Consider the following 14,584-nt stretch of genomic DNA (forward strand, 5'->3'; position numbering starts at 1 on the left):
AATTAAATAGTATTGAGACAAGAACTTCAGAGCAGGTTTCAAACTGAATGGTTGTATGATCATCCAAGTGCATACAATCTATTTTGCAGGATGTTAAAAATTGTTGCATTAGGCCCGAGGGTTGCTGAATAAATTTGCCACATCATCACGGATGAAAAATTTAGCAAAGATGTTTATTCAACTATAAGCATTGTGATACTGGCACATATTCTGGAATCGCAAATAATTTTTTTCTGCAAATTGTATAAAGTAAAAGAGCTTGAAGAAGAAGTAAAGGTTTGTTTGTTTGTTTGATTAATTAACGTCCTATAAACAGCTATGGTCATATAAGGACGGCCTCCCGTGTATGTTGTGCGAGGTGAGTGTACTGGGAGACTGCGGTATGTTTGTGTTGTGTCTTCTTGTATAGTGGAACTGTTGCCCTTTTTATAGTGCTATATCACTGAAGCATGCCGCCGAAGACACCAAGCAACACACCCCACCCGGTCACATTATACTGACAACGGGCTAACCAGTCGTCCCACTCCCTGTATGCTGAGCGCTAAGCAGGAGCATAAACTACCACTTTTATAAACTTTGGTGTGTCTCGGCCAGGGGACAGAACCCAGAGCCTTCCTCACAGGGGCGAACGCTCAACTCAAGGCCAAAAGTGAGGCGGTGCCAAGGGAGGCATTAGGAAAGATAAAGTCAGTCAGGAAGAAGAGAAAAGATAAGATCCTAAATTTAGTCGCCTTTTACGATCATGCAATATGGGCAGCAGGTACAATTCTAACCCCCTACCTGCAGGGCAAGGAAGAGCACGATAGAGAGCAAAAAAGAGACAAAGCGTAAGAGAAAGATGAATACATCAATGGACGAGAGACAGATAAAATAGAAAAATGGAGGAACAAATAAGAGAAATAAAGTGAAAAGTGAAAATTTTATGGACTGGATATTATTGAAAGTTAAAAATCTTTGGATTCACAAATTGATATATTTGTTAATTTCTCAACTTATTTATTATGCCGATTTGTTAGCCTTTGCGTAGATATAAAGTTAAAAGACTTTTTTATTATTTTACTTTTGTGTTTACCAATCAATTTGTCAAAAGTGATTAGAATACAATGTAGATAATCTACATGATGCTATACAGGGAGGAAGCTGCAAGCTGTCCTATTAACAATTATGGTCATGTAAGGACGGCCTCCAATGTCTGCAGTGTGTTGCGTGTATGTTGTGCGAGGCGCGTGTTTTGGGAGACTGCGGTATATTCATGTTGCATCTTCTTGTATATTAGAACTGTTGCCCTTTTTATAGTGCTACATCACTGAAGCATGCCGCCGAAGACACCAAGCAACACACCCCACCAGGTCACATTGTACTGATAACGGGCGAACCAGTCGTCCCACTCCCTGTATGCTGACCGCTAAGCAGGATCAGAAACTAGCACTTTTATAGACTTTCGTGTGTCTCGGCCAGGGGACAGAACCCAGAGCCTTCCTCACAGGGGTGAGCGCTCAACTCAAGGCCAAAAATGTGGCGCTGCCATTGGAGACATTAGACAAGATAGAGTCAGTTAGGAAGAGAACAGATAAGATCCTAAATTTAGTCGCCTTTTACAATCATTACCAGAGCATCAATTCGACAATTGTTTGTAAGTACACAAGATTTGTTTGTTTGTTTGTTTGATTAATTAACGTCCTATTAACAGCTATGGTCATGTAAGGATGGCCTGCCATGTATGATGTGTGTTGCGTGTATGTTGTGCGAGGTGCGTGCTTTGGGAGACTGCGGTATATTCATGTAGTGTCTTCTTGTATAGTGGAACTGTTGCCCTTTTTATAGTGCTATATCACTGAAGCATGCCGCCGAAGACACCAAGCAACATACCCCACCCGGTCACATTATACTGACAACGGGCTAACCAGTCGTCCGACTCCCAGTGTGCTGAGCGCTAAGCAGGAGCAGAAACTACCACTTTTATAGACCACAACATGAATATACCGCAGTCTCCCAGGACACACACCTAGCACAACATACACGCAACACACCTCATACATGGGAGGCCGTCTTTACATGACCATAGCTGTTAATATGACGTTAATGAATCAAACAAACAAAAACAAACGAACAACATCCCAGGGAAGTGTTGGTAGAGTTTCACAAGTCGTTCTAACTACTGTTGGCAGCTATTTTATGGATTTACACCCACTGGTTAAATGCCTACCTCCAATTTCCATATGGAATATGTGCGAATTTCTCTGAAGCACCGGCCATTCTGGGTCATTGCAAGGCAGGGGAGCAAGAGTGTTCTCGGAGGGATTAGAAATTCACAACTTTTCTGCCTTGTGTAAGTGCTGCTGGTGAGCGAATGCCCCTTTCATAGTCGGCAAGGATAAAAATCAAAGATGCCGAAGAGATTATTTAATACTCAAGAAGATTCAGAGTGAGCCATTTGGAAGTATCAGGCAAAGCTATGGATGGACGACCAACTTGGAGTCCAGTGGTTTGAGGAGGCTTTTCTCAGAAATTGTGGGGAACAGATGCCTATTAATTCTAGACTCAAACCATTCCCATGAGACACTCGGATTATGATAATCAGCCATAAGGAACAGCATTCATGTAATGGCCATGCCTCCCCATACTACTCACTACTTAAGCTCCCTTGATCGAACTGTTTTATAATAGGGCATACTACACACCACTTAAGCTCCCTTGATCGAACTGTTTTATAAAAGGGTCTTCAAGGAATAAATGCGCATGCGCCCAAATAACAATGTGAAAAATGAATTTGTTCCAGACCACATTAGAGCGGTATATGAGAAATCCTTTTCTAGAACCAACATCGTCTCGGGCTTCTTGTCAACATGAATTTATCAATGGAATCCATTAGCGATTCCAAAGGATGCATTTGTACCATCAGCGCCTTTTGACTGTACACCGGAGGATACCCAATAACCGGATATCCATCTACTGCAAAGGGTTCAACGACGTATACAAAGAATCAGAGTCTCATTAATAGCTCCATTCCAGCCTCGTCAAGCGTGCCAGCCATCCCATCCATGCATGACTCGTCAACCAAGCCATCCTCCTTATTCATGCCAGCCTTACCATCAACAGCCTATCTATCTCCATCTTTTATAGTTTCCCCTGGAACAACATCTACAGAGTGATTTTATATTGTCGATGATTTTGTACCTCAAAAATCCTATGATGAAATGCAAACTAGTACTGATCTCATGTTATACGAAAGCAACATTTCAGTCATGGATGCTACAACTATTCTGGCTAGTTGATGGTGGAATAGAATTGGCTCCCCTTTTCCATAAGCAAATCTTTGTGAAGTGCCATCTGAAATCACATGGTCATAACAATGTAATGAGGAATTTGATAACTTATTTCCCATACCAAGTCCACTTCCAAATCTGTAAAAAAAAAGGGAAAGCGATTAAGATCTCACAGACTGCTTACAACTAAAAGCAAGCTAAAAGAAGGAGAAAGATGAACAAGAGGTTCAGAGGGCATGTATAACTCACCTATTTTTGTTGTTGGGTTTTTTTGTTTTTTTTTGAGAAATTCTGTAATTTAGTAATTAGTGATTCAAAAATCTTAAAGACCTTACAATTAGAAAAATAGCAAAGTTGACGCCATGATTTGTTTAATTTTGTATCCTTTGTTTGTTTGATTGATTAATTAACGTCCTATTAACAGCTATGGTCATGCAAGGACGGCCTTCCATGTATGCAGTGTGTTGCGTGTAAGTTGTGCGAGGTGCGTGTTATGGGAGACTGCGGTATATTCAGGTTGTGTCTTCTTGTATATTTGTTTGTTTGATGTTATGTCTTCTTGTATAGTGGAACTATTGCCCTTTTTATAGTGCTATATCACTGAAGCATGCCGCCGAAGACACCAAGCAACACACCCCACCCGGTCACATTATACTGACAACGGGCGAACCAGTCGTCCCACTCCCCGTTTGCTGAGCGCTAAGCAGGAGCAGAAACTACCACTTTTATAGACTTTGGTGTGTCTCGGCCAGGGGACAGAACCCAGAGCCTTCCTCACAGGGGCGAACGCTCAACGCAAGGCCAAAAGTGAGGCGGTGCCAAGGAAGGCATTAGGAAAGATAAAGTCAGTTAGGAAGAAAAGAAAAGATAAGATCCTAAATTTAGACGCCTTTTACGATCATGCAATAGGGGCAGCAGGTACAATTCTAACGCCCTACCTGCAGGGCTTTTTCTTGTATAGTGGAACTGTTACCCATTTTATAGTGCTAAATCACCGAAGCATGCCACCTAAGACACCAAGCAACACACACCACCCGGGAACATTATACTGACAACGGGCGAGCTAGTCGTCCCATTCCCTAAATACTGAGCGCTAAGCAGGAGCAGAAGCTACCACTTTTATAGACTTTCGTGTGTCTCGGCCAGAGGACAGAACCCAAAGCCTTCCTCACATGGGCGAACACTCAACTGAAAGTCAGAAGTGAGGTGGTGCCAAGGTAGGCATTAGGAAACAAAGTTAGTTGGGAAGAAAAGAAAAGATAAGATCCTAAATTTAGTCGCCTTTTACGATCATGCAATAGAGGCAACAGGTACAATTCTAACGCCCTACCTGCAGGGCCAATCCCTACCATATATTGATGCTACAGATTCCATGCGAATATGCTATCCATTACATAGTTTCAGACATCAAGTAATTTATATGAAAATAGTAGCCTAATCAACGTTTTTAGTCCAGCGCCTAAGGCCCCACGAGGTCAGCCCTATCATTTTTACAATTTTGAATCCCCATTCTATAAGGATGCTACTATTGCATTAGGAGTGCTCTCACATGCTTAGTTTCTGAGAAGTAGTCGATTATATGGAAATAGCCAAATTGACCCCGCTCCTCGGCCCCGGGGGGGTCAGCCCCATCATTTGTATAATTTTGAATCCCCATCCTGTAAGAATGCTACCATTGCATTATGAATGTTCTCTATGCTTAGTTTCTGAGAAGAAGGTGGCATAAGCTAACCTTAGTCCTTTGGACCAGGTGAGCTAAAAAATGTATACTACAATGTCTGATATTGAGGAAGAGGCTATTGGACAATCTAACATTTTAATTTTTTAAGACAAAATTAGCATATGTCAATAAGTAAGTTGAAGTCTACTAACATCTGATGCTTATGTAAGAGACACTTTCTATAAACATAAACTTTTAATTAACTTACATCACATAGAAACCGCAGAACCAAATGATTTCGCTATATACGATATATTAACGTTTGCCACTGTCCAGGTTAAATGGAGTTTTCAAGTCTGGTCACCTGTCACTAATTTTGAAGAATGGCTCCATGCATTAGGGCTGAAACGATTATTCGGATAATCGGAAGCGATTAGATTATTGTGTCTAATCGATACTAACCGATTAATTATTTTGTTAATCGTTAATCGGTACTTACAAGTTACAATTTCGTCACGGAACAAGCATGCCGACTTGGACGTGCGGAGGACATCGTTTGCCGACTATCATATTCAAATGTATGTATGTAAATGTTCGCGGCTGAACAATTATGTAAAGCATGTTAAATACTTGAAATGACGTCTCAGTTTAAAGTCACAGTCTTTGAAATGTCGGTCAATCAATCGAAAACCTGAACATGGTGATGTTTCCATCAACGTAATCAGAAATAAAATGTCAGCAGCGTAAATCTTTTCACATGTTGTACTATTTTACGGAATGAATAAAACGAAACGACCTTTCCCGCTTTCTGTGACCCAGGGTTATCGTACATTGTAGCTAACCACGATGTTGTTTCTATCTGTTGACTTGAAGATGACACCGTGAGAAAAATAAAAAATATTGTCATCTTCATAACATTGTTTGTTAGTGAGTACATTTATGTATCTATATTTTGGGGTACGGAAAGGGTCGGTTACTGGAACGCTTTTACCAGAACAGTCACATGTAGTTGTCCACCCTGTGGCGGCCCAATGTGAATGTACGAATAAAATGATTTAATACATTTATGAAATATGCGTTATGTGTCTCTTTTCAGTTCTGTTTTCCCACAGATATTGTTTTGAAGTTGTGTAACAATGTATTTTTCGGGTTTATACGTGTAGTATGCGCTTGTAATAGCAACAATAAGATTTTCAACTCGGACGTACATGTAGACTCTATATGTCCGGAATGGCGAGCGAAATCAAGAAAAAATCGCCAATTTGGCAATATTTCACTTTGTCTAATGACAACAAAAAATGCATTTGTTCCCTTTGCCAAGTATCTCTGACATACTGCGGTGGTACATCTTGCATGATAAACCATTTAAAACTAAAACATAAAACACTGAATTACAAAAACGATGCCGGAGCTACAAAAGTACCAAAGCAAACAACACTGGAGCTGTTTAAAAAGAAGGCAATTTCTCCAGCTTCCATGGAGTTAATTACAAGGTAAGAATTGACTGTTTTGTTTTATATTATATAATAAATTCACAGAATTGTAATCTCCATATCACTACTTTAAAAGTACTTTTAGTTTTCAAACGGTACAATATGACTTCAAATTATAAATGCTTGTAAATACATGTGTAACCTTTATTAAATAATAATTTTCTTTTATTTAAGAAAACTTGCTCTCATGTGTGCCCTGGACGTTCGACCAACCAGTATCGTAAACGGGGAGGGCTTCAAGGACTTTGTGTCGGCACTGAATCCAAATTACCACGTGCCTTCTCACACAACCATTAACAAACATGTGAGCCTTCTGTACGACGAGGCGAAGGAGGCTTTAACTGAAACACTAGAAGGACAAACGGTAGCCCTGACGTCCGATTTATGGACAAGCGTTGCTGTCCAGGGTTACATTAGTTTGACTGCCCATTATATTACTAGTAAAGAATGGAAATTACAGTCATGCCTCCTGGCGGTACGCCTTGTGGAGGACCGACACACCGGTGTCAACATCGCTAAACACGTGCGAGAACTTACATCGGAATTCGGAATAAAAAGCGTGTCTGCCATTTGTACCGACAACGCTGCAAACATGGAAGTGGCAGCACGAGCTGCAGATATTCCTTCTGTTAAATGTTTTGCTCATACATTACAGTTGGCCGTTACCGATGGGTTAAAGTTGCCGTTGATATCAAAAACTCTGGCGGCTGCTCGGCGCGTTGTCACGCATTTTAACCAATCGCTAATTGCACGCAGTGCTCTTAAACAAAAACAAGAAGGGAATCCGTTGTCTTTAATACAGGACACTCCCACGCGATGGAATTCGTCTTATTTCATGATGAGCCGGCTGCTCGCGTTACGGTTGCCTTTGTACACGGTCCTCTATGACGACCAAATAACCAAGACGTCAGACCGGTCCAAATTGGACATCAGTGACGCCTTTTGGAAGATTATGGAGGACATTGTTCCCATTCTAGAACCTTTCACAGAGGCCACTGAACTGCTAGGCAAAGAAGACCAGCCAACTGCGTCGGCCGTCTTCTTACTTCTGAATCAGTTGATCAGAAATGACCTATGTGTGTCCGATCTTGACACCGGAGTCGTTAAGTCTTTGAAAGACACCATCAGGTCCGGGTTAATGAAGCGGTTTCATGTCGATAAGGACGGGATTCCCCTTGAATCCATTATCACATGCCCTCAAATGCTAGCGGCAGCATTAGACCCGCGATACAAATCGCTGAAATTCGTATGCGACGAAAGCCGTGCGGCTATTCGGAAAGCATTAACCGACGCTGTTGCACCCTCCACAGCGATACCGGTTCGCATAAAAAATGAGCCCACTGAGGATGAAACTAATCCTCCTCCATCCAAACGCCGAGTTTTTAATTACCTTCTCGGCGATGTCGTTGACCTAACTACGGATGATTCCAGTTCCGCTGATACAATTGAAAAAGAAATTGAGCTGTACTTGGCCTCTCCAATTACAACGCGCGATAGTGCCGAACCCCTTCAGTGGTGGCAAAGGAATGAAAGTTCCTTTCCAAATTTAGCCATGCTTGCCAAACAATATTTGGCTATTCCGGCCACGTCTGTGCCCAGCGAAAGAGTGTTTTCCGCAGCTGGCAGAACACTCACTAAACTAAGAGCAAGCCTTGATCCAGATAATGCTGAGAAACTACTATTTCTAAATCAAAACCTGAGAAAAAAGCAAGAAACAAAAACACGTTCAGTAAGGGAGGAGAGCAGCGTTAATACCGCCACTGAAAAGCGTTCTGACGTAAATGATCCACTTCTCCCAACCTTGCCGGAAATGCCCGATTTTGATGACTCGGTTTCGGCACCGCGTTTGATGGATGCATGACTGTGGTTCATTCCTTGATGATAGAGCGGGCCAAAGAGGCTAAGAGATGTTAATGAGAAATGAACTTTATGAATTACTCAGTAATTGATTTTATTGCATTACTCTAATTTTGAGTCTTTTCATTGTTGATTGAATGACGTGTAAAGCACAATAAATTTTGTTTGTTCAGAAAACGTTTTAAAATGTTGTTTCTTTCCGTGCGTAAAAGTCCATTCAGGTTTAGTAAAATGCACTTACCGTGTTATCGGAACACCTCTTCCGATTAGGTACAAAACACAGGTAGTTCAGTTCAAACGACTTGCTTCTTCCGGTTTTCACATGTGTTATGTATACGTTTTGATGATTGATCAATGAAGGTATGAATCACGTTGTTTATTAAAATGCATATACGTGAATACACAACTAATATTGAAGCAGATATGAGACATGAAAATGTTGCAGGTGTTTCGTTTATTATGTAAGACTACTGAAAATGAGATCACAGTATCTGGTGAGTACACAGACTACACACTTACGAGGTTACCGACACGATCTCATTTCAAAGGATTAATCGATTAGTAATCGATTACCAACGCCCGATTAATCGATTACAAAAAATACTAATCGTTTCAGCCCTAATATGCATTGATACGCTGTGAATAAAAAGAACAATAAAGATCTACCATCTTGCTAAACTTTTATGTGTGGGGGGTTCCATCTTATGTTGAATTCCGCACCAAAATTGACCAAAAGTATTCATGAAATTCCAATATTGATTACCTCCACCTGTCAGACACACACTTGACAGAATTTTAAAATTTCTTTACATATTTTACATCTACATGTATTGCCCAACCCACACATTAAACATTTGAAACTGATGCGCCCTGAATACCCAATCAGCAGACTCCGAAACATTCACCTCTCTATGAAATCTTGTGCCCTAAAGGGGATTTCCAGGAATCTATTTTTGGTTTGATTCTGCGGTCCCCATATGTACCTAATAGCTATTGCATCTCAGAAGTTCATGAAAATGGCACAATGGAAATCACTCAAGCTTTAAATACAAGAGTATTTGAGTTACAAGTAATAGCCAATACCTGAGACATATAGTGAATTAATTTACAACAGAAAGGAAACAGAGAAATCTAATCTTCCAGTTCATTAATCTGGCTTCCTTGTTCAGTGACTGGGAGACTGGGGTATGTTCGTGTTGTGTCTTCTTGTATAGGGAAACTGTTGCCCTTTTTTTTAGCTCACCTGGCCCGAATGGCCGGTGAGCTTATGTCATGGCGCGGCGTCCGTCGTCCGTCCGTCCGTCTGTCCGTCAACATTTCCTTTAAATCGCTACTAGTCATAAAGTTCTGCATGGATTGTAACCAAATTTGACCACAAACATCCTTTGGGGGAGGGAAACAGAACTTGTATAAATTTTGGCTCTGAGCCCCCGGGGGCAGGAGGGGCGGGGCCTAATAGGGGAAGTAAAGGTAAATCCTATAAATCGCTACTTGTCCTAGAGTTCTGCATGGATTGTGACCAAATTTGGCCACAAACATCCTTGAGGGAAGGGGAATAGAACTTGTATAAATTTTGGCTCTGATGCCGGGGGCAGGAGGGGCGAGGCCCAATAGGGGAAATAGAGGTAAATCCTATAAATCGCTACTTTTCCTAGAGTTCTGCATGGATTATAACCAAATATGGCCAAAAATATCCTTGGGGGAAGGGGAACAGAACTTGTATAAATTTTGGCTCTGACCCCCGGGGGCAGGAGGGGCGGGGCCCAATAGGGGAAATTGAGGTAAATCCTATAAATCGCTACTTGTCATAAGAGTTCTGCAGGGATTGTAACCTAATTTGGCCGCAAACATCCTTGGGGGAAGGGGAATAGAACTTGTATAAATTTTGGCTCTGAGCCTCTGGGGGCAGGAGGGGCGGGGCCCAATAGGGAAAATAGAGGTAAACCCTATACATCGCTACTTGTCCTAGAGTTCTGCATGGATTGTGACCAAATTTGGCCACAAACATCCTTGGGGGAAGAGGAAAAAACTTGTATATATTTTGGTTCTGACCCCCCGGCAGGAGGGGCGGGGCCCAACAGGGGAATTTTAGGTAAATCTTATAAACAGCTACTTGTCCTAGAGATCTGCATGGATTGGAAACAAATTTGGCCACAAACATCCTTGGGGGGGGGGGGGGGGGGCGGGGCCCGGGACCCAATAGGAGAATTAGAGGTAAATATTCAAATTCCTCAAAAAAGAAACAATGAACCTGTATCCAGAACATTACTTGGCATTACAAACCAGGTGAGCGATAAAGGCCCTCTTGGCCTATTGTATAGTGCTATATCACTGAAGCATGCCGCCGAAGACACCAAGCAATACACTCCATCTGGTCACATTACACTGACAACGTGGCAAGTGGTAGCTGAATCTCACCGGTAGAACTCTGCAAGCCTCGGGTTGACCGGCCAAATTCTTTCACTCGGGTTGAGATATCCCTTTCCACTTGGCAGACTCGTGTAAAATTCTATTAGTGAACAACAAAATCGATATGTCGCTATCTTAACAATTGATTTCGTTACTGTTCCCTTTGTCGAAAATATATATGATCCAAAATTCAATGCAGGTAGAACGTAAGAATTGTACTTCTGTCCCTATCCCGTAATCGTAAAAGGCGACTAAATTTAGGATCTTATCTTTTCTTCCTAACTGACTTTGTTCTTACTAACGTCTCTCTTGACACCGCTTCACTTTTGTCCTTTTGTTGAGCGCTCGACCATGTGAGGTAGGCTCCGGGTTCTATCTTCTGGTCGAGACACACGAAAGTGGTAGCTATAAAAGTGGTAGTTTCTGCTCCTGCTTAGCGCTCAGCATACAGGGAGTTGGACGACTGGTTCGCCCGTTGTCAGTATAATGCGACCGGATGGGGTTTGTTTCTTGATGTCTTCGGCGGCATGTTTCAGTGATATAGCACAATAAAATGGGCAACAGTTCCACTATACTTTACATAAAGACACCAACAAGAATATACCGCAGTCTCCCAAAACAAGCACCTCGCACAACAAACTGTTCTGTGTTGTAACGAAAGTTTTTATGGCCATACATGTTTAAATGTCCATTTGAATGATTTTCACAGTAACTTTTCGTCCAATTTTGGCACATTTATCTTTAATGAAGAATGATAATGATCTATAATATACTTTAACAGTTTGATGGCTTAGGCTTTTATCACCTTTAAGTGTCGCTGCCTGTTAATAGAACCTAAGCCCAGTCAACTAACTCACCAAGTCTTAACTCACATTTATCACACCGACAATATCTACACGCAGACTAGGCCAACCAATCTGTGGCTCATATCGCGTTGACTGCATTATCTGTATCTATTTTCAATTTCAGTAAAGTAGTAGGTTCGAAAGGAAAAAGTACTGAAATCTTCTATTGTGCAATTATGCGAAAAACGTGATCACAAAGGTGGTTGGTGCGATAATGGATACAGACGATAACATTGATACGTCTAAAAGTGGATCAGATTTACACTACAAAATATCTGAACGTCCCCCTTTTCATGTCAACGCTGTGCTGTCATTCCAGGTAAATGATGTGACTGTCTTTACACAATAGTTATTTGGATGGACGCCCTGGGACATCCCCAATTTTTTTTGTTATTCCATAGGTTACTGTATATAATAATTTCACTTTTTACATTGTATTAACTTACTGATTTGTGACCAGCAAAATAATAACAATCTTATTTCACTTTTTACATTGTCTTAACTTTCTGTTTTGTGACTTCGACGAGATTCATTAATTTCTGATTAAACACATGATTTTGTTTGTTTGTTTGTTTGATTAATTAACGTCCTATTAACAACTATGGTCATGTAAGGACGGCCTCCCATGTGTGCGGTGTGTTGCGTGTATGTTGTGCGAGGTGCGTGTTTTGGGAGACTGCGGTATATTCATGTTGTGTCTTCTTGTATAGTGGAACTTTTGCCCTTTTTATAGTGCTATATCACTGAAGCATGCCGCCGAAGACACCAAGCAACACACCCCACCCGGTCACATTATACTGACTACGGGCGAACCAGTCGTCCTACTCCCTTTTTGCTGAGCGCTAAGCAGGAACAGAAACTACCACTTTTACAGACTTTGGTGTGTGCAAGTTTCTTTTACAGTACGTAAATTGCATTTGTTCTGCGGTTTGTGTCCAGTTATAGCACATATGACTTTAAATATCACAGAAGAGACTTTCTTGCATGATGAATGCTGAAGTGATCACATATCTGAATATATGCACATACACGATCACCACCATGAACATCCCTTCAGATAGGTCATAAAAGTACGTAGGCACTAATTATAAGATTTGGACGCCGTTATTGTCCTTGTGGTGGGACGTTCTTCTATACACGCTTAGTTGGCCTTGCGCAACCTGAAATTCTAATGTTAATTTTATCTGTTGGGTTCCTTGTTACATTTATTTCCAGTGTGCATGTAGCAAGTGTGCCATATCGATAAAGAGACATCATGGAATAAAATCTTAAACATATCTATAAGTCTATCTTCATCAGATTGAATTACTTACGGAGTCAATGCCCTTTCCAATAATGTCATTGTTGGACTTTGTTAATGACCTGCTATGGTGAGATTTCAGTCTCGTTGAATTCTCGTTTTAAAATTAATCAAAGAGTTCTTGTGATTTTTAAAAACCAATTGCCTCAATTTGTAGCAAGTTGCTATGAATAAAACATGTACAAACAAATTATTTCTTGTACATTTTATACGCAAATTTTGAGATATTACCAATATGGCGGCCATTTTGAAAAAAGGGACATTTCTTGCACTTAGCAGAGAGGTGAAATTTCACCCTTTTTTCACTTCAATATTTTACTTAACTCGCCAGTGCAACAACACTTTTAGCTACATGTACATCACTTTAATTTTTGCTGTGAATTCTTTTAGGTTAATTGATTTGAAAATGATACGCAATTAAGTGTTGAATCATAAACATTTCAATGAAGTACAAGTGTTTTAGCAGGAAATGCTGAAAAATAAATTTTTTTATGGGACAAGAAATCGAGCATACTGACCCCCTATATTATGATGGTTTTAGAAACAACACCACGTTTTCGTTTGAACTGCAGCATTTTAGAAAAGTTAATCATCAGAACTTTTTCTGTTAAGCGTTGAATCCGTGAAAGGTATTTTCAGCTTCAAAAGTTATGGGGTAGGAGTAACATATACAGCTGTAATGAATCGGCTGTGTCATATTATTTTCTAAAAGGATATTATTATGTTCTTAATGAAGACATTGTTTTCGTCAATTTGCGAATGTTCATACTTGTCATAGAACTAATTTGCAAAATATTGCTTTAGTTCATTACGGGTATGGTCAAAACAGTAAAATTCCGGCAAAATTACAATTTACGTCAAATAGCTATCTTTGATTCATAATAGCTCAATATCAAACTTACCAACATATTTACTTTTAAACTTGGAAGTTTGAATTTCTATTTTGACTTTTCACCAGAGCGGATCCTTAACACGATAACATCAGTTTATAATCACCGAACTCAATGAAATTTCGTATGCAGCCTAACATTAAAAAGATCTCGAAACATTCAACTTATTCGACACTTGTCTTGCGTGTGTGATATGTAAAGTCACTAAAGTGCGTGTTTTGGGAGACAGGTATATTAGTGTTGTTTTCTTGCATAGTGAAACTGTTGCCCTCTTTATTTTGCTATATCATTGAAGCGTACCACCGAAGACACCAACCATGCTTCAGTGGCATAGCACTATAAAAATGCCAATACTAATTGCAATATTAAAATGACTAAAGATAATGCATTGTTTGCTTTTATTCATTTACGTCCTATTTACAGCCAGGGACATGTAAGGAAGGCCTCTCATGTATGGTGTGTGTAGAGCGAGGTGTGTTTTGAAAGACTGCAGTACGTTCGTGTTGTCTTCTTGTACACTGGAACTATTGCCCTTTTGACATCAAGCAACACATCCCACCCGGTCCCATTACATTTACAACGGGCGATGTTTCTTATTTTGACTTATTAATGTCCAAAATTGTCAAAATGGTTAAAACTTCAAAAATCTTCTCAACTTGCAGATGTATTATAATCAAATATTCTTCATATATTGGAAGGTCTTAAGGCCCTCTACAAGAATGGTTAATTTCAAGGCCCTGGGGTCTCAAATTTTCCTCAGTGGAGGGGGTCAAAACTACTGTTTATTAGCTTTAGATAGTGTTTTAACATCACATCAATATAGGTCCCTGGATTACTCCCAGGGGTCAGAGGAACGGGCCAGAA

At 40.5% G+C, this 14,584-nt stretch overlaps 2 protein-coding genes across 2 annotated transcripts in view; both read left to right on the forward strand.

The window, feature by feature from the left end:
- Positions 1-14,584, forward strand: part of LOC138335019 (solute carrier family 23 member 1-like) — a 77,404-nt gene that overhangs the window by 47,865 nt on the left and 14,955 nt on the right. Inside the window, exon 2 of the mRNA XM_069283913.1 lies at positions 11,655-11,849. Within this exon, the coding sequence (XP_069140014.1) occupies positions 11,745-11,849 (105 nt within the window). The 5' untranslated portion in view covers positions 11,655-11,744. The remainder of the gene's footprint in view (positions 1-11,654; positions 11,850-14,584) is intronic.
- LOC138335016 (E3 SUMO-protein ligase ZBED1-like) lies at positions 5,328-8,893 on the forward strand. Its single transcript, XM_069283911.1, has one exon. It carries the CDS (start codon positions 6,607-6,609, stop codon positions 8,278-8,280), a length of 1,674 nt encoding a protein of 557 aa, XP_069140012.1. The 5' UTR covers positions 5,328-6,606; the 3' UTR covers positions 8,281-8,893.

This window comes from Argopecten irradians, chromosome 11 (genome assembly GCF_041381155.1).
Source record: "Argopecten irradians isolate NY chromosome 11, Ai_NY, whole genome shotgun sequence".
Lineage (NCBI taxonomy): Eukaryota > Metazoa > Mollusca > Bivalvia > Pectinida > Pectinidae > Argopecten > Argopecten irradians.